Source organism: Diplotaxodon limnothrissa, linkage group LG11 (assembly GCF_057381915.1).
Source record: "Diplotaxodon limnothrissa isolate DT_005_m linkage group LG11, D_limnothrissa_male_GT1.1, whole genome shotgun sequence".
Taxonomy (NCBI): domain Eukaryota; kingdom Metazoa; phylum Chordata; class Actinopteri; order Cichliformes; family Cichlidae; genus Diplotaxodon; species Diplotaxodon limnothrissa.
This window is the reverse complement of record NC_140606.1, coordinates 25,896,859-25,921,340: the sequence shown is the minus strand read 5'-3', so window position 1 is coordinate 25,921,340 and position 24,482 is coordinate 25,896,859. Positions and strand designations below refer to the sequence as shown.

Below are 24,482 nucleotides of genomic sequence, written 5' to 3'. Positions count from 1 at the left end.
CTCAAGTGCATGTGATGAAAGAGACGAGGCACTGGAAGAGTCTCTAAACCATTTATTATGTTTCCTTACAGCTTTCCTACCCTTATTCCCATCAGCTGTGACACACAATGTGATGAACATAACTGACACTTTACTTTTGGCAGGACAACCAATGAGAGAATGGATCACGCACAACTAGAGGGAGGTAAAAGCCACAGAAAAAAACAAAAACAAAAAAAACCCCAATCATAATTACACAAGAGACGCCAGTAAAAAGACAGAGTTGATCGACATGAGCTGTCACACAGTTTTACACAGAAAAAAAGTTCATGAACTTTTACTTAAAGTGTGGACTGCCCGTCCACCTCAAGGTGTAATCGTCAGCCTTTACAGCTTGAGCACTGAGTTGCTTCTAGTTTGCACAGACTGTTCTCAGTGGACTTGACTGTTATCAGTGCAGTACAGTGTGTGTCAGCCTGTCCCTTTTCTTTGTGACAGAATACAACCCCCCGCCCCCCCAAAAAAAGGAAAATGAGGGAATGACATCATCACAAATGCTTTGAATGAAAAAAAAAAAAAAAAAAAAAAGAAGGGGAAAAGGACTAAGTGCTGAGAACGAGGGATGAAGAACTGGACCGTCTGGAGTTGGACTCTAATCCAGTCGCATTGCAACTGCCCGCATTTTATGCCTTAGCGTTGATGATTTCGATGAACTCTGGCTTCAGGGAGGCTCCGCCTACGAGGAAACCATCAACATCCTTCTGGGAGGCAAGTTCTTTGCAGGTAGCACCGGTGACAGAACCTGAGGAGAAGAAATGACGCTTGAGAAGAGATCGATGTGGGACTCAAAGGAAAACAGCTACCCAGCACAGCACTGACCTCCGTAGATGATCCTCACAGAGTTGGCAACGGCCTCAGAGACGTTGGTCTTCAGCCACTGCCTCAGTTTCTCATGAACTTCCTGTGCCTGAGATATTACACAGGTGACATTGTGTTGCAGGCTGTAAGCACAGCAAGTTAAATATTCAGTGATTTCTAATATTTACCTGCTGTGGGGAGGCGGTTTTCCCAGTGCCAATGGCCCACACAGGCTCGTAGGCGAGCACGACCTTGCTCCAGTCCTTTACATTGTCTGTGAAAGAGACGTGTGATAAGATTTATATTTCACAAGAGTTCGGATATCCACCACACTCTTGCTTGCACAAGCATGTACAAGAATGTCTGTTACAACATTTGAACTCAGGTTGGCATAAAACCTGTGAGCTGCTTACCTGCGATGACCTTGGTCTGAGCAAAGACGACCTTCTCAGTGATGCCTCCCTCCCTCTCATCCAGCTTCTCGCCGATGCAGGCGATCACGCCAAGGCCGTTCTCCAGAGCATGAGCAGTCTTCTGACCAATCAGCTAACAACAAAGGAGACAATGATGAATATTTAACGTTTTTTAAAAATCTAAATGACTGCCATTAAAAAGAAATAATAATAATAATAAAAAAAAAAAAGTCTATCCATGTTACCTCATCATTCTCTCCAAAGACGTGGCGCCTCTCGGAGTGTCCCAAGATCACCCAGTTCACACCGCAGTCCTTGATCATCGCAGGGCTGGAAGATGAGATTATCACACAGTGAACATAAATCAGAATTCCACAAATTCCATTGTAATGAACGTTTTCTCCCTCCCTGCCTGAGTGTGACACAGTTTGTATATACAAGAGATGGAAACAGCCACCTTGATGTCACATTCAGAAGACTCAACTTTAGCATTTTTGGCTGTAGCCATCTTGGACTTTGTGGTTCTGAAATCAGGGAGAGGCCACACGCTCCTATTGTAGTCACTTGTCAATTTCAAAGTAGGCCCGTCCTAAACTGCACCCTGTTTCATCATCCAATTCCATGTCAATGTGGCTATAATTTACAAAAGTGAGATAAGACTTAAAATTAGTGAACAAGACCAATAATTCATTAGGAAAATGTTTGAGGTCCCAAAGGAAGCATCACTTTCTCAGACTTCAGGAAGAGTCGCCCTCTGCTGCCCATTAGAAAAACTGCAATCTGTCTTGTTTGGCTTTACCAGTCTAGGCCCCACCCACTCCTTGTAAAGAAACATTGTGATTGGTAAAACTGCACTTATTCAACCAAAGTATAACCATCAAGTGCTTTTAGTCGGCATTTTGACTGTATAAGTATATACACATATATGTATACACTCATACACATATAAGCAGTTTATTTTTATATGTTTTGTTTATTTCTGACGTCATGTTTGGAACTACAGGAGCACACCGTTACAACAGTGTCTGTGCCTGGTGTCCTAGTGCTGAGAGGCTTGTGTCATCAGGCAGGACTCTTTGCGCTTAGATATTTCTCTCGTAGGTTTCTCATAAAGAGAAGCCCCCATGTACTTGTTAAATATAAAACAACTGATAGGGGCAGGATGTAAAGTTAGTTTTGATGAATGGACAAATATTAGACTTAATGAAAATATTGTCTGACAGCAACCCTGTAGGAAGTGTGGATAAGAAACTTTGATGTTAATTTGTAGGAGGTAACTCTCAGAACATTATTCTAGATTGATTTGATTGTCCTCACCTTGACACGTGCTCTACTGTTAAATGAATCAACCCAGTTAAGAGTGAAAAAGAGGTGGGGGGGGGGGGTCACTTTGGCAACACTCTGGGATTCCCCTAAAATCACCCCTGGATTAATTTATTTATATAGCAACAAAGCACAGCAACAGTTGGCTTAAAGTGCTTTAAATTTTAAGGTAGGGACACTAGAACTCCTTGTAAGATTCCTAACTGTATTTTGAGAGTGTGAAATCAGGAATTAGGAAAAATAACCTGAATTAAATACCTGATCTCCCCAGTGAAGGCACCCTTGGGAACTTTGTAGCAGTTCTGAGCGGCCACACCGAACTTGGAGTCCAGTTTGGACCTGACAAAGTCCAAGTAGATCGATGGAGCGCCGCACACCACCTCTGTTAAAGGAGGAAAAAGAAAAACACTTAGGTTACAGTTAGTTAATCCAGTTACTCTTAAAACCCAATATTAGAATATTTATGACCACCTGACATCCATCAAGCAGAGTTTGAAACCTCCTTGTGGTACCTCAGAGAGGCAGTGGCTATTAATGGGCCTTTTGTGATGAGGAAAAGGCACAGAAAAAAGCAACAGTGGTAATTAGACTATCAAAGCATCCTCAGTGATTAGTTTGACATGTTTTTATATATGCGCGTCTACAGTTCAGCTAATCTGAGCCATGCCAAACACAAGAACACATTTTTTTCCACACAGCACTACTGCAACTAAGAGGCTGAACTGAATCCATCTTTAAAAATCAATAATCTGAGAACTTAATGGGCCAGTGAGCAAAATTCAAAGTGAATGACTGGGAACTAAAAAAATAAATAAAATAAAAACCACAGGAAGCACTGGTTCAATATGAGGTACAGTCTGCAGCAGTCAAGAAGAGTACAGTAAAGTTAAGACACTGACATTCACATTGTAACTATATCTTTGGGGTTATGGAGTCTATATTAAACACTGCCCGTTATTATTAGTTTGGCAAAGGTCAGTCAGGTCTCCCTGCAGTAAAGGTCTGAGTTCAGCCTCCAAAAGGTCACCTGCCATGGCTGCATTCAGCAGAGGTCAGAGACAACCCATGCACCCCAGTTCAAAGGGTCAAACAGAAGATCCAGAGTTTATCCAATATCCAACAGGTCGGTCTGAGGATGAAACAGGTGAACTCTGACTTTAGAGGCAAAAGCACGGGGAAAAAAAAAACTCGTCTTCATTTTCACTTCAGCTCTAAAAATGGGGTGGATTCATTAAAGGGAGCAAGGTCCAAGGATAGTCTGAGCAGACTTCAGTCCTGAGCACTCAGGCCTGTGAGTGCACACAGCATTGCAGTTGCATAACAAACACACAGGAGGAGATAAACGGGCCTGTGACAGCAGACACAGGCTGTCTTCAGAGTGTCATACACTTAAATAAGGGAAATATAAGCAGAGCTCAGTGTCTTAATGAAACAGCAGCTGCTGCCTCTGTCTGGTTCATCTGCAGGAAGCAGACAGCAACAGGGCAATGTCTTCTGCTGCATTCAGGGCAAGTTGGGAAAAAAACTGACTACACACTCACACGAGTGAAGAGCTGAAATAAAATGAGTGCATCCGTTTTTTTACTTGTTTTTGACTTTTGCGCTGTTTAAAGCTTAAGCTGCTGAATAACTCGGCTCAATATGCTGACGAAAGAGCAACCCCATTAACGACCAGCCTGACTTGAATGCACCCCGCACATCCACAGCAGAGGCAGATCTGCTCTGATGGTCTACGTGCCGCTGCAAACGCACACCCACCACGACATGAATGGAAAAAGCCATCAGAGCTTCCCTCGCCTGAGCTCCGGCACGTCTGCCAGCCGCTGGTCACGATTTAGCTCGGTTTAAAACGACCTCACGCTAATCCCGACTTTATTAAACACGGCCTGAAACAGACAGAACCTCCGGCGCCAACGCTGTCATTGATTTTTTTTATATTTTGAATGAAACTGGCATTTTGACCGCGGAGGATCATTCAGCTGTGATACGAATACACAGAGATAGGCTTAAAATAACTGAAAATATGGAGACAAGTGGCCAAAAATACTGAACCCCATTCAAGAAGGGTGATGGTGTCAGAAGAAGCCACATACCGACATTTGAGTCCACCTTGCCTCCGTTCATGGTCTGGATGAGCTCCCCGAGGCTTTTCTTGTCGCCGTTCATCTTCCAGTTTCCACCAACGAAGAATTTTCTGGTCATGTTTGCGATTTTGGGGGGACGTTAGCCAAAGAGTGAAACGGTACTGAAAGTCCACTGAGGTCCTTCTAGTCTGGGGTAAGAGAGCGGACGTTAATGAGCAGCTCGGGGTATTTATTAGCGTGAAGGTCTAACCCCTCCTCCCCCTCAGCGCCATTGGTTCACGCTGGTACGCCCGTAAAACGCGTTTCTGCCTCATTTTGAGGAAGAGGAGAATGTCATGCTGCGTTCAAGTGCCGTGCGGGAAAAGTAGCTTTTCCCTGGATGAACCCGTTAGTGAGGACAACAGATATGAAGTGAAGCAATCGACAGCCTTGTGTTATTTTCACTCCTTCTAATTAAAGAAAAGATGTTATTTTTTCTTATTTATTTTTTCATGTTTTTCTGAGTTAGTTTCCAGAGTGTGTTCGTTTTTATTCCTTAAATAGTTTTAATGTTAGCTCTTCTTAAGTATATGTATTTAGGGCTGTGCAGGAATATCGGGAAACGATGCACCTTACCAATATGTAACACAACTACAGCTAACAAAAATATAAATAAACAGTTGCAAAAAAACATGTAGGGATTTTCTGTTTATCTACTCGTTTAAGATACTCGTTAACAACAGAGGAAGTTCATGGATGTAGTGAATGAGGACATGCACAAGGTTAGTGTGATGTAGGGTGGGTGGTCGAAATACGGTGAGATGAATGCAGATGGTACGCTTTAGCGACATCTAAAGGGAGCATCCGAAAGAGGCAGTTATTACATTTAAGTAGTCTTGTTTCGATCAAATTTCAGCATTGATATGAATAGTATTAGCCTTTATTTCACCTGAATCCTCTAAATGATCAGACCTACGGTACCTTATTTTTTCCAATCATAAGTATCTCGCTTCTGTTACTCAGTCATGACGGTCAACCATTTGATTGGCTGTGACGACACCAATCCCGCCCACCCACTCATTGACGGCTTGTTCAAAAAACGTTGTGATTGGTGAACACTCGGGCCAGTTTTAAAGTATTTGCATATCCGGCATGCACTGCGCTAAAAATGCCCTTTTTATACTTTTAAAGTATAACTTTCAAAGGGTTTCAGTTGATACATTGGCTGTACATGTATTTAAATATATTATAAATTAATAATTTTAAATATTTCCATTATTTCTGACATCGTATTTTGCACCTACAGAATCACACCGTAACAACAGTGTCTGTGCCTGGTGTTCTAGTACCGATAGGTCTCGATGTCGTATCAGGAATCTTTGCTCTTAGATATTTGTCTAGTAGGTTTCTCATAAAGAGAAGCCCTCACTCACGTGTGTAAAAGAAGCTCTGTAAGTCTATTCATGAGTAAGTAGAAGAACTCGTACCTCATCTAGAGCCTATTTTACTCTCATACTTCAATTTGTGTTACACTTATAAGATACAGACGGGCTCAAGCAGCGTTGTCCAGCAAATAATATTAATAAAATAACACACAAAAATATGCAACATAAGGTAAACATATGCGTTCTTCGGTAGCTCTGGTGGAATAAAATCTATATTGTGAGCCTCTTAGCTCTTGAACTCTTATCTGACTTCTCTCGTAAAACTACGTGATTTTTAAGACTGTTTAATGTCACTGTTTAAAATCTCCTTTGTGTACGAGTGATCTGTGCCTGTGAGTAGTAACCGCCCGCCTTTTGATTGGCCATAGTGACACAAGTCCCACCCACTTCGAGAAGACTTCGTGATTGGTGAAAGTCACTGGCGCTTTATACCACCATAACAACAGTGTCTGTGCCTGGCGTCCTAGTACCAATAGATTTCAACTCAGCGACAGGAATCTTTGCTCTTTGATATTTGTCTAGCAGGTTTCTCATAAAGAGAAGCCCTCTTACGTGTTTAAAGAAAGCTAAATTGACATCTGATCTTTCATAAAAAGCAGCTTAAAGTTGTCTGTAGAGTTATTACTGAGTCCCATAACTAGTTTCTCTTTCACTTTAATTTAATTTCGGATTACACTTATTTACGCTCAAACAGCGTTGTCCAGCAAAAAATATCGATAAAATAACACGCTTCACTGAGAACTTAAAGTGAACATGCGTATTCTTCAGTAGCCCTGCAGGAATAAAATCTATAGCTAATGTGAGCCTAACTCTTATCTGACTGCTCTCGTAAAACTACGTGATCTGTTTAATGTCACTGTTTAATGTTGTAGGCCAGTGTTAAAGAGGCTTCAAAAACCAAAAAGAATTCCTCTGAAAATGATCAGGTCCAAGGTCCTGAAGCAACTATTCTAGTTACATTTTAGTGTGAGACTAAAATTACAGTAGTAATGAAATTACAACTCTTATAAAAGGTTATAAAAATGAGACAAGACACAGAAATAGTCTCTAAACCATTTTAAATTTATTTTGTTTCCTTACAGCTTTCCACTCCTGTCCCTTTTCTTTGGGACAAAATATAACCAAGTAAAAAAAATAAAATAAAAATAATAATAAAGGAGAAGAAGGGAATGACATCTTCACACAAATATTTTGAATGAAAAAGAGGAAGAGGACTAAGTGTTGAGAGCTGGGGATGAAGAACTGGACCATCTGAATGGACTCGAACTCTAAACCGCTCGCATTGGCCTTGGCGTTGATTATGCTGATAAACACTGGCTTCGGTGAGCCTTTGCCCACAATGAAACCATCAATGTCCTTCTGGCCAGCAAGTTGAAAATCACTTTTGTGTACAAGTGATCTGTGCCTGTCGTTTGATTGGCCATAGTGATACAAGTCCCACCCCCTGCGTGACTACTTCTTGATTGGTGGAAGTCAGTGGCGCTTTATACCACCATAACAACAGTGTCTGTGCCTGGTGTTGTAGTGATTACAATGGGTAGGTTGAGAACAGGATTCTTAGCTCTTAGAAAGTTATCTAGAAGGTTTCTCATAAAGAGAAGCCCCCCCCTTCCTCTGTGTAAAGCAAAGCTGTTCCTGTATGTCCTCCCTCTTTACATCCGTGAATCTTCTTTGTGGTCTTTTTCTTTTCTGGCTGCTTGGCAGCTTTAAAATCTTAATTAAACTTATATCAAGAAAATCGAATCAAGAAACAGGAAAACTGTTACACAATAATATGATTTTGTCACTGTGTCAGTTAGTGATGGCCAAATGAAGCTTTCCGAAGCACTGAAGCTTGTATTGAAAAACGGTTCATTACTCGAAGCTTTTCAACACAGTCCTCTCCGGTGACATCTGGTGGTGAAAATTTTGAAGAGCAGCTTGAATCTGCAAAATAAAACGGACTGCTCAATTATCAGTGCTCACTCAAGAGTGGAGTTCTCTCTGATATTGGGCCACCGTTCCGTTGCTTTGAACATGTAATTGGTTTTGTTTTCTCGATTGGGGGGGCTGAAAAAAATGTAATGCGTATTTGCGTAATACATTTTGATCAATAAACTTTCCCTATTTAAACATGCACTATGGTGTGGCCTTTCTTTGCTCATAACTCCTTGATGTTGGTAAATACAATAAGTGAGCAATATATATAATATACATATGAGAATGCACAGCACATTATGGAGTATGCCCCTGCTGTGAAGTCCTGCCTCCATCTACTTGTCGTTTAATCACTGGACAGCTGGACAGGTTCATACAAAATATTAGATTAGGCCAATTGTCCTATACATATTTTTGACCTAGGGGTGGGATTGATTGTGAACTGGAAAGGGAAAATGCTTAGGAAGCTGAGTACGGCTGCATCGTCACTGATTTGTAGAATCATTTTGATTCGATACAGGATCCGATTCAATTTGATTGGAATCTGGAAAGTTTTGCCTCAGTCAGAAATATTACAATTCTGGTCATGTATCAGTATATATCCATAATTTCGTATCTATTAAAAGAAAGCTGACACATGTGAGACTTAATTAGAGATGTAAACAGAGAGTTATGAAACCTGCAGCTGCAGAAGCCAGCGGGAAAAAAAAGAGGCAAACACAGCGCGGACCCGACGACACATCAAAATCTGACTCTGACGCGTCGGGTCCGCGCTCTGTGTTTACGTTTGTATGCAGAATCCGTAAACCTGCTCCCAGTTACTGTTTTAGCTGCATGGTGTTTGACGACATGTTGTGAGGTTTAACCTGAGATGCTGGCGTTTCAGGCATAATAACGTTAATTTACAAATCGACACGGGATTTTAATGAATCAATATCACTTTATTCAATTTAGCATGGATTGTAATCAGAAAAGCGATAATCAAAACCCATCCCTAATCAAGAACTTGCAAAGTAAAAACATGATCAATGTAAGGTAGCCCTTTTGTTATTTACATTTAAAAAGAGGATTAGTGTTACTGTGCGCTGGCTGAGTCTGTTTCTTTTCTTAGAAATAGTTTCTCCTGCCCTGGAGAAAATCCACTTGCATGGAACAGAAGAGGCTGTGGAGTGCAGGAACTACACTGCAAGTTGGTAGATATGCAGGTATTCCTGGGTCCTGCAGACTATCACCTAAAAACAATAAACAAAATGATTTTCTAAACTGTAGCAATGTAATGTACGTATAGTGTCAAATACATTTTTGTAGTCTTCATTAGCTTTAATTCACATGGAAGTGTTCCTAAAGTCATATGCTGTAATGATATTTACATTATGAAAACATGATTTTGGACATTTCAAGTTTTTCACTTCGGCAGATAAAATGAATTGAGCAAAATCAACTCAAAATATTCCCACACGCCAGAACGTCCTCTCTTCCTCGCTGGCTCCATATCTGTAAGTGGAATGATAACCTCGTCGCTATCTGTCACCATCAACACACTCCACGAATCCCGTGGATGATTCACTTCCTTATACCACCACCACTTACTGCACTGGAGTGCCATATGGCCATATGTTTGGAACACCGTGTCTCCAAGAAGACCTTCCAAAGTAAAAGCAATCTTCAGTTCCTTAATAATTCCCTTTCCTACGGATGAATCCACATTTACTTATAAAAAGTGTTATTTTATTAATATTTCTGTTAACCAACACGGTTTGAGCGAGGTCTGTATTCCAAAGTGCAACAAGCCTGACACTGTAGCAATACATTTTGCATATTCAGGTTCACTGCAGTGCATGCATAGTCTGATTTCCTGTTCACCGATAAACTGCACTCATTTCCTTCCACACCTACATGTTTTGTACACTGTAAAATCTTTGCAAACTGTGCTATAGTTCCCATTTAACATCTAATCTGCATGTTTACCTTATCTAACACTCATGAGTGCTGATAAACTATGATTAGCCTTATTCCTTTTGTTGCATTTCACATGTACAAGTCATTGGATTATATGATAAACACCTAAGGAGATATATATGAGTATATATATATGAGGTACAATTGATAATACTGTATATTATGCAACCCTAGATGTTTCACATTTATATTTGAAACCCACCCAAAGCTCATAAAATGAGTCGCTCATTATTAGCTGTGCTCTCAGGACTCCCCCAAGAAATATATATATATCTGTAGTGTTTATTGACAATGTGACTGCTGATAAAATTAGCAGTAACACTGGTTCCTTCCTTGACTTAGCTGCTGTTTTTATATCTGAGCTTCAACTTCAAAAATAAAAAAAGCATTCCTCTGAAAATGGTCAGGTACAAGGCAACTAGTCTGAACCAGTCTGAGACTAAAATGAATACTGTTATGAAAGGATTTAAAAATGAGACAAGACACTGAAATAGTATTTAAATCATTTATATTTATTATGTTTCCTTACAGCTTTCCACCCCTATCCCATGTCTTTGTGACAAAATATATAATCAAATAAAAAATGTTTTTAAATAATAAAGGAAAAGGAGGGAATGTCATCATCACAAATACTTTAAATGAAAAAGGGAAAGAGGACTAAGTGCTGAGAGAGAGGGATGCAGAACTGAACCGTCTGAATGGAGTTGGACTCTAATCCAATCACACTGCAGTTGTCCACATTTTATGCCTTAGCGTTGATGATGTCAATGAACTCTGGCTTCAGGGAGCCTTTGCCCACAATGAAACCATCAATGTCCTTCTGGGCGGCAAGTTCTCTGCAGGTATCACCTCTCACTGAACCTGAGAAGAAGAAGCGATGTGTGAGAAGAGATCAACGTGGGACTCAAAGCAAAACAGCTACCCAGCACAGCACTGACCTCCGTAGATGATCCTTACAGAGTTGGCTACCGCCTCAGACACGTTGTTCTTCAGCCACTCCCTCACTTTGGCATGAATCTGCTGCACCTGATATATCACACAGGAGACATTATGTTAGAAACGGTAAACACAATATGTTAAATATTCAGTGATTTGTAATATTTACGTGTTGAGGAGAGGCAGCGTTCCCAGTGCCAATGGCCCACCCAGCCTCATAGGCCAGCACGACCTTGTTCCAGTCCTTTACGTTGTCTGTTAAAGAGACATGCGATCTTTATATTATTGTAGGGTCTTGACATTACAGTATAAAGTGCCTTTAGGCAACCGTTGTTGTGATTTGGTGGCAATAAAAATACATTTTATTTTGAATTTTATTGTGAACCAAATTGATAAAACTTGCCTATAACAATTCAACATTCCAGCTCTCATGTGCACATAAAAACCCAGTGACAGTGTGAGGAGCTGCATACCTGCGATGGCTTTCATCTGAGCAAAGATGACCTGATCTGTGATGCCTTTCTCCTTCTCTTCCCGCGTCTCTCCGATGCAGACGATCACACCGAGATCGTTCTCCTGAGCGTGAGCTACCTTCTGGCCAATGAACTAACAGCACAGGAGGCAATGAAACATGTTTTGTGTGTTTTACTTGTTTTGAGGAATTCAGTTCTTTACATTTGCAGGTGAAAAACTAAATGAACAGGATAAATTTATCTGTAGTTACCTCATTACTCTCTCCAAAGATGTGGCGCCTTGTAGAGTGTCCCAGGACCACCCAGTCCATACCACAGTCCTTGATCATTGCAGGGCTGGAAGACCAGAAGCATTCCCATGAAGATAAACTGATTATTTTCTTTTTTTCATTGATAAACAGTATTATGACCCAGTCATTAGTTGTATTTGACTGTGATGGATGGTTGTCCTAACTGTGTGAGGATAGTGATTTTCACAAGGTTGAGTTTCAAGGATAAGAGATTGAGCAAAACATGATAAAGTCCCACTTGGAAGTGGATTTGAACATGTTAGCCGTCACCATCGTGGTCATATATAAATGCATACAGTGTTGAATTGTGAGTCACAAGGTATTTAAGTCCTAACCCATACCTTGGTTGGCTGTAGGTAGAGCAGGTCATCTACTAATTGAAAGGTTGGTGTTTCAATCTGCTAATACCCCTGATATTAAGCCCAAGTTTCTCTCTGATGAATCAGAATGTGTGTGAATGTTCGATAGAAAGCACTCACATAGAAAAAGTGCTGCATGAGTGGGTGAATAAAGTGCTTTTAGTGCTCAGGTAGCGTAGAAGAGCACTATATAAGAACCAGTTTATTTACCGTTATTATATTTGTGTAAATGGAGCTAAAATGTATAAAAGGAAACATCATGCTGTGATGCTCTGCTTTTCCTAAGATCCAGAATTTGGATACAGACTTTTAGCACCCATAGCTAGCACCATGATACCAAATAACTCTTAAGCAGAATAAAGTGCACTGTGTACCTGATCTCTCCAGTGAAGCCACCACTGGGAACTATGTAGCAGTTCTGAGCAGCCACGCTGAACTTGGGATCCAGTTTGGACCTTGTTAGTTCCAGATAGATGGCTGGAGCAGCACACACCACCTCTATTTAAAGAGAGAGAGAGAGAAAACACAATACTTGGGTTACAGATATGTAGTCCATTTATTTATCAGGGCACAAACAAAGTAAATATTAAAACTAAATATTACAATATTTACGACCGTGAACTAGCTGGAGTTTGACACTTCCTTTTGGTTCTTCAGAGAAACAGTGGTCATTAGTAATGTGGTTGTGATGGCTCAACATAAAGCTGCATCTCTTGACATCTGATTAGGAAAAGGCAGCCGAAGAAAAACTAAACTAAACTACGTCACTCTTGACGTTGGTCTGCAATAACTGTTTGTGTGCAGTTCGTCCCACAGTGTTGCTAAACGACCAGCTGCTGTATTTCACAGGGAGAGAAAAGAGAGAGAGCTAACTTCACTCAGAGATGGAGAAAGATTTAGGAAGACGGATGAATAGGAGAGGAAGAAGGTAAGGATTGTTCAGTTGCACTTGATAAAGTGCAGAATTAAAGCTTTCATGCGATGTCGTAATTTTAATCACATAGTTGATATTCCTGCAAAACAAACTAAGCTATGCTCACTCTGTTATTCAAATGTTGCGTGAAAATGCTGGGTAGTTTGTATGCTTACATCTTGTTGAATTCAGTTGTGTAAATCCACAAAGACCTGTAGGTCAGCTGATCACTGCGTGCATACTAAGAAAATCTACTGAATCTACTTGAGTACATTTCAGAGCCTGTACCTTTTCACTTTTACTTGACTAAAAAAGTTGCTTCTGTACTTCAACTTTTATTGGAGTATTTTTTAACATGGGTATACTGCTTCAGTTAAATCATTTAAGTCTTTAAATACTGACCAGTCAGTATATACCATGCATCCCTGTGACATGGAAGTGCCTTCTCCATACCAGACCTTGACTTCTCTTCTTATCAGTTTCCCTCCATTAGTATAGGCTTGTACACAGTGAAGAGGGACTGAAGCCTGTGCATTTGCTTTGGGGTGTATTGTTGTTTTTTAATGGCTTATAACATTGGAATATAATGAAAGTGCTTTTATAAGTAAAGTGGGAATTGTTATGTTAAGCATTTGACCTATAGACCCATTTGTGTTGACCTATGTATACAGGTTAAGTTTTATTTTGGCAGTGAAACATGTTTTTATGTCATATATGTCAAGTAATTGCTTCTTACTGCAACACTGGCATAATAGCCATTATTTCTGACCCTATGGTTGACCTTGATCATAAACCTGTCAACAAGGGCATGAATAATGAATATGGATGATAATGTCTGGGAAGATTTTTTTCACGCGCTACTGTCATATCTTAGATTTCATTCAAGTCAGTTAATAGTCAAATTTAAGTGAGTTTGTGAGTGTGAGAAGTTTCAGTAAAGGCTGTGATACAGGGATCCCATTTGCATTTCATTGGAGCAACTAAACACTGACGATGATCACAGACAGGTTTCAATCTCACATAGAAAAAAATCAGATATGTTATTTTAGATGTTACGTGATAACACCATCACAAAACTGTCAGCGGCTGGTTTCATACTGGATCAGGAGTCTTTGCTTTTAGATGTTTGTTTAGAAGTTTGCTGTTCCATCATTATCATTATAAATTGTTATTAGTTTCCACCTTTGATGTGGTATTATTGAAAAAGTTCATTTCTGGTCTTCGGCTTTTCACACGACAATATTAAAAGTGAGTGCTTTTCCTTTTCTGCTTTTACACAAACACTTTTTCATTTAAAGCAAAGCTTTTAAATTCAGGCTACACAAAATGTCTCGTGTAGATGACTTAGTGACATCGAACCACAGAACTGGTTTTAATAAACAGGGATTTTTTCTTATTTTTAGCACATAAACACAACTTGTTATAGGTATGTAGCAGCTAAAGTATGTATTTCTGGTTATTGTTTTGACTCACATTTGTCACTATGGGCAACTTCAACAAACAGTAATTGCTTCACCTTAATTACCTGGTCACGCCTCAGGTGGCATGGAAAGAGAGAGGATGAGTAGTCCTCAGATATTTTCTGTTGATCCTATTCTCATCACTCATGCATCACTGACTGATTGGAATGAAATGTTTGGTTTCTTTCCTGTTTGTTTGAATAAAATCATCATCCATCTAAGGAAGAATCCACTTTGTTGAATGAGTCACAGTAAAAAGCCCAACTTAGCCTCTCAGCGGCTTTTCTTAAAGGAAGTTTTCCTACAAGATGCTGCAGAAAACTGTATGTACAGATTGAAAACTTCCGAATATACACTCACTGGGAAGAGCTGGCCACAATTGTGCAAGGTGAAACAGCTGACAATGGATTGATGAAATATCGACCATTACATGTTTGTGGAGGTGTGTTGTGCCATTGACTCAAGTTGCAGCTAATGATATTTCACAAGAATGCATAGTGCGAAACGCCCATGGACTAACGCTTAATAAATCATTTCCACGTAAAGCCTTGTAGCCTTTGATATCAATTGTTTCAAATATCTGATAAATAACCATAAGTAGTTTATCTTTGTTTCCTTGTATTGTGTTAATGATAAGATAGTACACACTTTTCTTTGAAAAAATAACCCAGTTTTAAAAGGTGAGTATATTTATAGCACAAAAACTTTTAGTGAACTCTGAAGAGCAAAACGAATGAATCAGTTGTTGGTTTCAATAACTGATTCATTCATTGTTGTTTAAAAACTTGTGGTCTGCTCATGAAAGAGCAACACCTTAACAACCAGCCTGACTTCAGTGTACTTTGCGTTTCCTCAGCAGACAGCTGCTGGCTGGACTGATGAAAAATTCTCCAGAGCTTTCCTCATCTTTCCTCACATTTTTAATGAGGTTTAAAATGACCTCAAAGTACTCCTGAACTTTTGCAGATGCTCCTGGCATTAAATGTGTCTGTGATTTTTTCCCCGTTGAACTAAAGAGTAATTTTGACCATGGAGTTGTGACATGAATACAAGGAGAAAAGCTTAAATTAACTGAAAATAGTGCAACAAGTGTCTAAATGGTGAACCTTCAAATGGAGAAATAATATCAGAAGACAAATACGTTTTCTGTGATTTTCATTTAAAAATGAAATAAAGGGTTGAATGGAAAAAAAAAAGAAAAAAAAGAAAAAAAAAGAAGACACATACCGACATTGGGGTCCAGCTTTGCAGTGTTCAGGGTCTGGATGAGCTCCCCGATGCTTTTCTTGCTGCCGTTCATCTTCCAGTTTCCACAAACAAAGAATTTTCTGGTCATGTTTGCAGGTCTTTGTGGATTTTTTTCTGAGGATTAAAACACTACAAAGCCAACAGGGGTCCTTCTCTTCTAGGGTAAGAGAGCAGCTCGGGGTATTTATTAATGCGAGAGATTTAACCCCTCCTCTTTCTCAGTGCCATTGGTTCATCCTGGCATGCCCATAAATGTAGTTGTACCTTATTTAGAGGAAGAGATGAGTTGTGTTATGATGTGCTCATGTGTCGTGTGGTAAATGGTCTTTTATAGCAAATGAGAGAGCATTTTCCATTTATTTTCACTTTTATTTCTAATAAATTCAGAGTTTCATTGTGAGACAGCATACGAATGGGTACCATGAGAGGAAGTGTGGCACTCTTTGAGGAAGTCAGGAGAGGTGAGGCAAGAGTGACAGATGACTTCAAGGTGAGGGTGGGCTTACATCACTGACCTTGCTCTGAGCCCCTTCTTGTTCGCACTGTTAATGGGTTGGTTGACACATGAGGTCAGGCAGGAGTCTCTGTGGACTGGCACATGTTCAATAATTGGTCAACAACCGTCTGAAGGGACAACTCCCTCTAGGTCTTGATGCATGCTGAATCATCCAGGTAAGGAAATCCCAAAGAGCTGATTCTGTTCACCTGGATTTGGTGTTTTCATAACATAACATAACATTTGCACAACGACTAAAACCAACATGACTAATATTGGGCCGAGAGGTCATGGTTAGTCAACCTCGCTGAAAACACTACGTTTAGATGAACAGAATAAACTTTTTGGGAACTTGAGTTTAAATACCTGGGAATCTCCAGCATTTGGTTTTAGAATTGAAGAAGCTTCTCGAATGCTAGGTGAAACATCTTCAAGACACTTAAAGAAGTCCACTCGGTTTTCTTTCCAAGCTCCTTAGATTCCCACGACCTGGATGACTGAGAACCTACACACACAAATTCTTTTTTATTGTTTTCTTCATCTTTCTTGATGATAATCCTCTTTGTTTTCTTTCAGCTGCTTTTTTTAGGGGTCACCAAAGTGAATCATCTGCCTCCATCTCTCCCTGCCTCCATCATCCTCTTCTGCCTGACCAACCCTCCTTCACTACTTCCATGGATCTTCTCCGTGGTCTTATTCTTTTTCTCCTGCACAGCAGCTCAGCGTCCAGTGTCCAATAAGATTGTCATCCAGCAGCTTTTGTCTTATTAATATGTTTCAGCCACTGAAAACCATACAAACACATCTACATGACATAATGCTCTGACTTTTCTTTAAAAGTTACATAGATTATATCAGTGCTTTGTCATGAAATGAGTGAATCTGTGCATTTGGTAGAGCTGGGCGACATGACCTCAGATCACTTTGATGATTAGTTGAACATTTTAACTTGATCGTTAATGGGGTTTTTTTTTCTTGCCCTTCTTACCCTGGTTTCAGAGTATTAGGACCATGTTAAAAAAGAAACATTGAAGTGTTTTATTCATTTTGAGAATAAAGTGTTGAGAAAAGGGTGAACTGTCTCAGTCCTCGGGGGTTTCTCCCATTAGCTGCAACCTCATTTTTTTATACAACACACCTCCATTTTTACTACACAGTAATGTAACCATCAACATTGCATCCATTCACTGCCGGCAATTTCACGTTGCACCATTGCAGCCAACTCTTCTGGGATTGAGTGTGTTTTTTCTTTCTTTCTTAATAGATCCTTCACAGGCCTCGTATTTCTCACACAGCAGTTTATGTACAGAAAGAGAAAAATGAATCCCTTGGTACTAAAAACGATTCTGAAGCAAAATGTCTCAGACTCATCTACACAAGGTATTTTGTAGAGGGTGCAGCAGGTCGTGCACTAATTGGCAGTAGTTATTTCAACGTTATAGTCAAAATGAGAAATAAAAAACAATTTTTATCACTCAGCTGTTAAAGGCTAACGAGGCATTGTTGTTACCCTGCCAGGCAGGCGGGCAGACAGCATGGCCACCAAAGTTCGTGACTTCAATAACTTGAGAATGAGGTGATTTTCAAACTGAAACCAAATCTCGGATGAGTTTGACCCCTGACCTTGGTCAAATTTTCTGAAAATCTTGTGAATACAGTAAATTGAGAAAGATTTCAGCTAGGATTTTCTAATTCATATCATAAGTGCATTTACTAAAAGTACTGGAAGAATTTGAATCTCAGTCACCTAAACCTCAAGATCAAGGTAAGAGATCAGGTTTTCTGAAAATCTCTTGAACATGATAACTTGAGAGATGTGGAACTTCAAATTCATACTGTAGGTACATTTACTAAAAAACCTCAAACAAATCTGATGCCAGTGACTTTGACCTCAAAGTCCGATTTTTTGGGGAAAAAAGTCAGAAATGTTGAAAAGATCAACTTCATTAGTTCAAGGGCATCTCTCAGTATGCATTCTTGTGTTTTCTTGTGAAATATCATCAGTTGCAACCTGTTCTTCTGAAACAACACACCTCCTTTTTGCACAAATGTGCAACCAGTGATATTGCATCTGTCACCTTGCACAATTATGGTAAATTGTCCAAGTTTGTGTGTGTTCTTAATTTTTTCTTTCTTCTGAGCAGACACAATCATTTCAAAGTCCTCATATTTATCACCCACCATGTTTATGTGCTGAAAGTGGTTCAGCTTTAATTCAAGGCATTTAACAAAATTTTTTAAAAGGCTCACATGTAATCGGACAAATTATCGCTATCATCAGCAAAAAGCAAAGTTGGGTTTCCTCCTTTAAGATGCTCTGCCAGGCTGTTTTTTGTGGATCCAGTTTTGTCTTCAGCACTCTCTGCTGAGTTAAGTTCAGGTGATTCATTTGATTGCTGCAGAATAATCCTCTGCCCTTCAGAAATCACTGAGTTGCTTTGTGTGTTTTGCATCATTGTCTGTGCTTGAAGTCTGTATTGTGAAGCCTTACCTGCTGCACGTGCATGAAGGTGAGCTAAAAATAATTTTTCATTGTTTTCTTCATTTTGTTTCAGCTGCTTCCTTTAGATGTCGACACAACAAATCATCCAACTCTATCTCACCCTATCCCTCTGTCCCACCAGACATCTGCATGTACGTACACGTAGAGCTTTGGATTGAGGATTTTAACTTTGTTAAATTTTAATCATACATTTTTCTGGTTTTCACCCATCAAAGTTCATTGAAGAGTTTGTCTTTTAAAATCATTGATGAAAACACATTTTAGTTTTTCGAAATTTGACAATCACCTGAAAATCTTAGTATCTTAGTATTCGTTCTTATGTATTCTTGTGAAATATCATCAGTTGCAACCTGATTTTTCTGATACAGCATACCTCCACTGTAATGTGCACATGTGTAATAATCGACATTGCATCTGTTCATTGCCAACTTTGCACAACTGTGGCCTTTTCTTCCCAGTTTGTTGGGGGTTTTTTGACCTCCTGAACAGACAGAAGTTCTCATACATATAAAACTATGTTTATGTGCAGGAAGAGAAAAAAAAATCCCTCGCCACCAAAACCAATTCTGAAGTCCCATGACACTGACTCATCTATACAAATATTTTGTGGAGGGTGGGGCAGCTGTGTACTAATTGGCAGTAATCTAACTTGAAACAACAACTTTAATCTTAACATTTCCAATTTTTCTCAACATATTGGATCCTGGTTGATGTTATTTGGACTCAACATCCAAAAATTAATTTAGACTTTATTCTCAAATCAACAAAAAACCCCAACTTCATTCTTTAGGTTTAGGTTAGGAAAAGCATCCGGTTTAAAACTCAAATCAAACATCTGCAGCTTGTGGAAAGAAATCTGCTGATACTAGCCATCCTTCGGTGATTATTATACTCCAAGTGTTGAAACAGATTGCTGGTATTCCCTTTGCTTATTGAAACCATTTGTATACAACTTTTTTCTGTTTGATGACAATATGAAAACACACACGCCAGCAATGAAGCCAGTTAAATATAAAAGTAATGAACAAACTCCTGATGCTATAATATGGAACTCTTTTTAACTCTTGCCTATAATTAACAAAATTATACATGAATATTACCTACTACTCTAAGATAAGGATAAGCAGAAGTGAAGGGATGGATGGATGGATGGATATTATATTTTATGTGAAAAGGGACCGTCTACGATATTAACATAAATGTAGCCATTCAATGCATTGTACCAGAGTTGGCTTAAGCTAATTTGCATCTGTAGTCCCTTGGCAGGTCATGAAATAATATATCTCTTATATAAAAGACAAAAGATGTTTCGGTAATTGCATGGTGGAAATGATTTTTTGTTCCATGTGTTCTTGTGACATTGTTTTGCAATGATTTCCAGTTAGTATCATGTAGTGCTGTGTGACGGTCAGGTTGCTGACCCAAATGCAGAACTCAGGATGCAGAAGTGCAACGAAAGTAGCTTTAATGTCTGTTTAACAATTTCAAGTAATTCAAGTAAGTAATTCACTAAAAAAAGGCTAAGTAGGAAGAAATACACTTTTAGGGACTGAGACATAAAGGCCAACAGTGGACACTCGGTAGTACTGCAGGATGAGTGTTGTTTGTTTCACCTGTCTTGAGCCAAGATCATCCATGGAGGAAAAATGGAGCTATAAAGAGAAAGTACGAATTTTGGGGTCTTGTGATCCCGGCAGCTTTATTTAAATCCCTGAAAGTGATTACGTCTTTCCCAGAGCTCCTGTTCAGTGGCATATCTACATGTGTCCTCTAGAGAATCCCTCAACGTATACTGCTGCCAGGATGAAACCTTTAAAAGTATGGACAGTATGGACAATAATACCACCGTGTGGGAGGTTCGTCATGAAAGCAAAGATGAGTGCAACATAGCAAGCGTAAGCAAACTACCAAGTATAAATCTTCTGTTTTCTCAACCTGTAAGTTTACAGCGTAGGCCCAGAAAAGTTCCTATACTGTTAATTTGTCACATTATTGTTGTGTCATAGTAGTAGCTGACAGAGTTTTTTTTTTTTACGATGTCAGGTAAATCATCCCTACAGTTTAAATGAGCTGCCACTGACAGCATTGCTATGGAGAAGCAGGGATTGGTAGCAACTGGTTTGTAAGGCAGGGTTAGGAGAGGTGTGCTCACATGTTGGTGCCATACTCTACACATTTTCTGGCAGTTGTAAATAAATGTAGATTCGTGCATCCAATAGAACGGCAACTATCTGGCATTTTGGTTAAGTATAACTCGAAGATGTTGAAATGATGGCTGGATGGCAAAGGACTGCAGTACTGTTTTTGACCTCCGAGAAGGCGTGTCCCAGTAGCTTAGATGTCACGTGAAAACTATGGATAAGCTGGGCCCTGGCCACCTTCACCCTACTGGGACGGATGCAGCGTGCTTAGCCATCTCCACTATTACCAACTTGGGCCATGGAGGGAGCTAGAAGATCAAACTAGTCAACTGCAAAGGAACAGCCTCCAGACTGTTGCTTCGAGCGGTCTTTGAAGAGGTTAGTTTAGGGAAGCTAACCAGTCTCTAGCACAGCTATTTTGGAAGGAGTTTCACTCTGAGGGACACAGTGAGCCATTTCAGTTTGAGGCACATAATGAGGAGTTTCACTTTGAGGCACATGAGGAGCAGATTCAGATTCACATTGTGAAGAAGTTGAGACTGTGGTACACTATGAGCAGGTTCAGAGTGAGGCACTAAATCAGCCTCACTTTATGTTAAAGGAGCAACAAAACAACTCTGATTTCATAAGTTAAAAACAAGGATCAGTGTCTGAATCGGCAAGTTGGAAAACACAAAATTCAAATTCATTTGGGCCAACTTGGCAACATGAAACACAGTCTCTGACTTCATAGCAGGCTCATCAACATGAAACACACTCTGTCTGGCTCGGAAACAAAAAATCCAGCCTTCATTTTTTCCAGGCTTATATAAATAAAACATGGATTTCAAACTGGCCTGGAACAAAAGGTTCAGTCTTACTCACTTATTTGGCTGTAATGATTGATTTATCGATGCGTATATATTTTGTTAATGCTGAAACTTGCTTTAGCAACAATGCAATAAATGGAAAATAAATGACGTGGCAGTGCGTAAAATCTGAGCAAATGGTCCTATTTGTCCTCTCATCCACTGGTGTTAACAGCACTCTAGTCCAGTGTTGGCTGAAGCCCCCTCGTGGTCCATAGTGGGACTGCAGGTGGGCCCCAGTAATAACAGAAATTCAGTTTGAAATTACTCACAATTATGTACAGCTACATATCTAAGAAAATGTATTAAGTTATATAAAAAGAGACTTAAAACTATATTAGGAGGTGGTTAGCTTGTGATATTACTCATTAAGCTCAACTAAATTTACTGCTTTTGTATTAAAGTTTGGCAGGTGGGTCACATGTTGGCCTTAACTTTTAACATGTGACTTGTTAGCATATTTATTTTGTTTATGTTTTTCCATGATAATTTTGTTCAAATTACTGTCAATATTTATGGAGCATGTAAGGAGAGAGGTGCAACAGTAAGCCATCGGTAGAACACAGTGGGGGCTGTGTCATGGTTTGGGACTCAAAATTTATGGAATTACACACACACACACACACACACACACACACACACACACACACACACACACACACACAAATACAGTCAGATTTTGAGCCACCATAAAATACTAGTGAAAAGCATCCATCCTCTCTCTGTCGCTCCCAGGTCCCTGACGAGTTTCTGTGTTCCTCCCATGCTTGCGTGGGTTTTCTCTGGGTAATCCAGTTTCCTTCACCAACATAATTAATTAACTAATTATGTTGGTAGAGAATAAATTTTAATTAATAATGATTAAAATAATTCTGCTCAGCGTATATCGGGGGATTCTGCACAGATTCGAGTGCAGAAATCGGTTGTTTATTCATGTTTTTCTACCTGAATTTGTTCCCTCTAGGCATGCGTACAGACAAATGAGGTTCTGGTTGTCTTAGGAGCTTTAATCTACCGATTACAGCCCCAACGGATGGCTTTAAGAGATTTGTGTGAATATCTCTGGATGTATATGAAGACATATTATACTGCTGTGTATTTTACATGTATGTTTATTATTCTGACATCGGTTTTGAAAGTTACAGGATGACACCATGACAAAAGTGCCTGTGCCTAGTGTGCTAGTACCGATGGGGTCCGGGTTCATGTCAGAAATCTTTGCGCTTAGATATTTTCTAGAAGGTGTCTCATAAAGAGAAATCCCCCAATAACTGTAGAAAAACAGGGGCTTTAAAGCTGATATTACAAATTTAGATTCTAGAGTACTGCTTTCAATTTGCATTACAGGCAAAGGTAAAACAGAAAATATCACATTTTCTGGATGAATAGCCAATCTGCCAAGCCTCACCTCCTAATAACGGCTTAGTATAGAAGCGTTGTGATTGGTGGGTAGTCAAGTCCCCTTCAAACTCATTTGTATTATACTTACATAGTTTATTTTTCATGGATTTCTAATGTTATTTATGGAGTACATTTTAATGTTGTTGTTGTTGTTGTTGTTGTTTTTTAAATGACTCCAATGCTCCAATAAGCAGAATAAATATGAAGCTCGATCCAGCAAAATAAAATGTTCCCCCCAAAAAGAAAAAAAAAACACAAAATAAGAATTGAAAGAATGAGCTCAGTAAATAGTCAAAGTAGTTTAAAATAAAGGAGTAAAGTAAAGTAAAGAAAATACAATACAACATTATATTGTTCTTTCAGTTGGCCACATCCACTTCTGCCTCCTGTATTTTTTTTGTTAGTGGTACTATACAAAAAACACACACCATAGCAGGTCTCACCACCAACACGTAAACTTTCCCTTTCAATCTTGCTGCTGTTACAAATCACTCCTGACATTCATCTCTGTGTTGAAAAACTGAATGAAAGGCTCCATGGTATCATGTTTTTGTCTAAATATAATTCTCTATTACAAGATACACTCATCTGTACAAGTTATCTTTTGCATGTTATGTCCTGATTGTATTCTGTGACCGTGGTGGGGAGATAACGTATTCCTATAAATTATTCCATGCTTGTTATTACTTTTTGTCAAATGCCACGTGAACATCTCCTGCACTCGGTATAGTTGTTTGACTTAAAATCTCAGAAAGACAGCTTGTTTGTGTAGATTGATTTATTTCAGATTTCCGTAACACTTGTCTGCACTTGAGACTGTTGAAATAAACAAAAAGGGGCATTTTTAATGTTTAACTAAGTAAACTCCAATATAAATTATAAGGCTAGTTAAAATGACTTTTTGATGTTCTTGTTCAGGGAGCATCTCTAAATGTTGTTTCTTTATTTGGCCACATGGGGGCACACTTACACCACCGTGTATCATCTGTTTTCTACAGTCAGGGCTTTTACCCACAGAGATTTAAAAAATGGGGCTGATACTGACCTACCAAGTTGTCACCAAACGTAATATGTTAAAAAAAAGAAAGAAGTTAAATAAATTCTGTTTTAATAATAAAAATATAACATTAGAGTACAGAGGCAGAGTACAGAGAGGAAGTCCTGAAGCTGGCAGCATGGTGTTCAGAAAACAACCTGGCACTGAACACTACGAAAACCAAAGAGCTCGTTGTTGACTTCAGGAGACACAGCACCGACTTGGCCCCCTCTACATCAACGGGGAGTGTGTGGAGAGGGTCCACACTTTCCGGTTCCTTGGTGTCCTTATCTCTGCTGACATCTCCTGGACAGGAAACATCTCAGCGGTCATCAAGAAGGCCCAACAGCGGCTGCACTTCCTGAGAGTCCTCAGGAAGTACAAGCTGAACTCCAACCTGCTGCTGACCTTCTACTGCTCG

General features: G+C 39.5%; 2 protein-coding genes and 3 non-coding genes across 5 annotated transcripts; 3 read left to right on the top strand and 2 right to left on the bottom strand.

The window, feature by feature from the left end:
- Positions 1-4: 4 nt before the first annotated feature.
- LOC146622870 (triosephosphate isomerase B) lies at positions 5-4,878 on the bottom strand. Its single transcript, XM_085366450.1, has 7 exons — positions 4,667-4,878; positions 2,832-2,955; positions 1,496-1,580; positions 1,251-1,383; positions 1,026-1,111; positions 859-946; positions 5-781 (listed from the first exon to the last, which is right to left on the bottom strand). The coding sequence occupies exons 1-7, from the start codon at positions 4,773-4,775 to the stop codon at positions 663-665; spliced, it is 744 nt and encodes a 247-aa protein (XP_085222576.1). The 5' UTR covers positions 4,776-4,878; the 3' UTR covers positions 5-662.
- Positions 4,879-6,007: 1,129 nt separating this feature from the next.
- LOC146622869 (U7 small nuclear RNA) lies at positions 6,008-6,063 on the top strand. The gene has a single exon (XR_014906597.1). It is a non-coding gene; the product is annotated as a U7 small nuclear RNA (small nuclear RNA).
- Positions 6,064-6,573: 510 nt separating this feature from the next.
- Positions 6,574-6,629, top strand: LOC146622868 (U7 small nuclear RNA). Its single transcript, XR_014906596.1, has one exon. It is a non-coding gene; the product is annotated as a U7 small nuclear RNA (small nuclear RNA).
- A 1,002-nt stretch (positions 6,630-7,631) lies between these two features.
- LOC146622867 (U7 small nuclear RNA) lies at positions 7,632-7,687 on the top strand. The gene has a single exon (XR_014906589.1). It is a non-coding gene; the product is annotated as a U7 small nuclear RNA (small nuclear RNA).
- Positions 7,688-10,687: 3,000 nt separating this feature from the next.
- Positions 10,688-15,729, bottom strand: LOC146622866 (triosephosphate isomerase B-like). Its single transcript, XM_085365474.1, has 7 exons — positions 15,616-15,729; positions 12,390-12,513; positions 11,618-11,702; positions 11,367-11,499; positions 11,063-11,148; positions 10,896-10,983; positions 10,688-10,818 (listed from the first exon to the last, which is right to left on the bottom strand). The coding sequence occupies exons 1-7, from the start codon at positions 15,722-15,724 to the stop codon at positions 10,700-10,702; spliced, it is 744 nt and encodes a 247-aa protein (XP_085221600.1). The 5' UTR covers positions 15,725-15,729; the 3' UTR covers positions 10,688-10,699.
- Positions 15,730-24,482: the final 8,753 nt, after the last annotated feature.

Bases quoted from the DNA above. Each gene is read 5' to 3' on its own strand.
- LOC146622870 (XM_085366450.1), bottom strand. From the start codon at position 4,775: ATGACCAGAAAATTCTTCGTTGGTGGAAACTGGAAGATGAACGGCGAC. The intron at 1,581-2,831 runs GTATTTAATTCA...CTCATCTTCCAG, and splicing joins GCCTTCACTGGGGAGATCAG to CCCTGCGATGATCAAGGACT. The intron at 1,384-1,495 runs GTAACATGGATA...CTTTGTTGTTAG, and splicing joins TCTTTGGAGAGAATGATGAG to CTGATTGGTCAGAAGACTGC.
- LOC146622866 (XM_085365474.1), bottom strand. From the start codon at position 15,724: ATGACCAGAAAATTCTTTGTTTGTGGAAACTGGAAGATGAACGGCAGC. The intron at 12,514-15,615 runs GTATGTGTCTTC...CTCTTTAAATAG, and splicing joins AAAGCTGGACCCCAATGTCG to AGGTGGTGTGTGCTGCTCCA. The intron at 10,819-10,895 runs GTCAGTGCTGTG...TCTTCTTCTCAG, and splicing joins TGTAAGGATCATCTACGGAG to GTTCAGTGAGAGGTGATACC.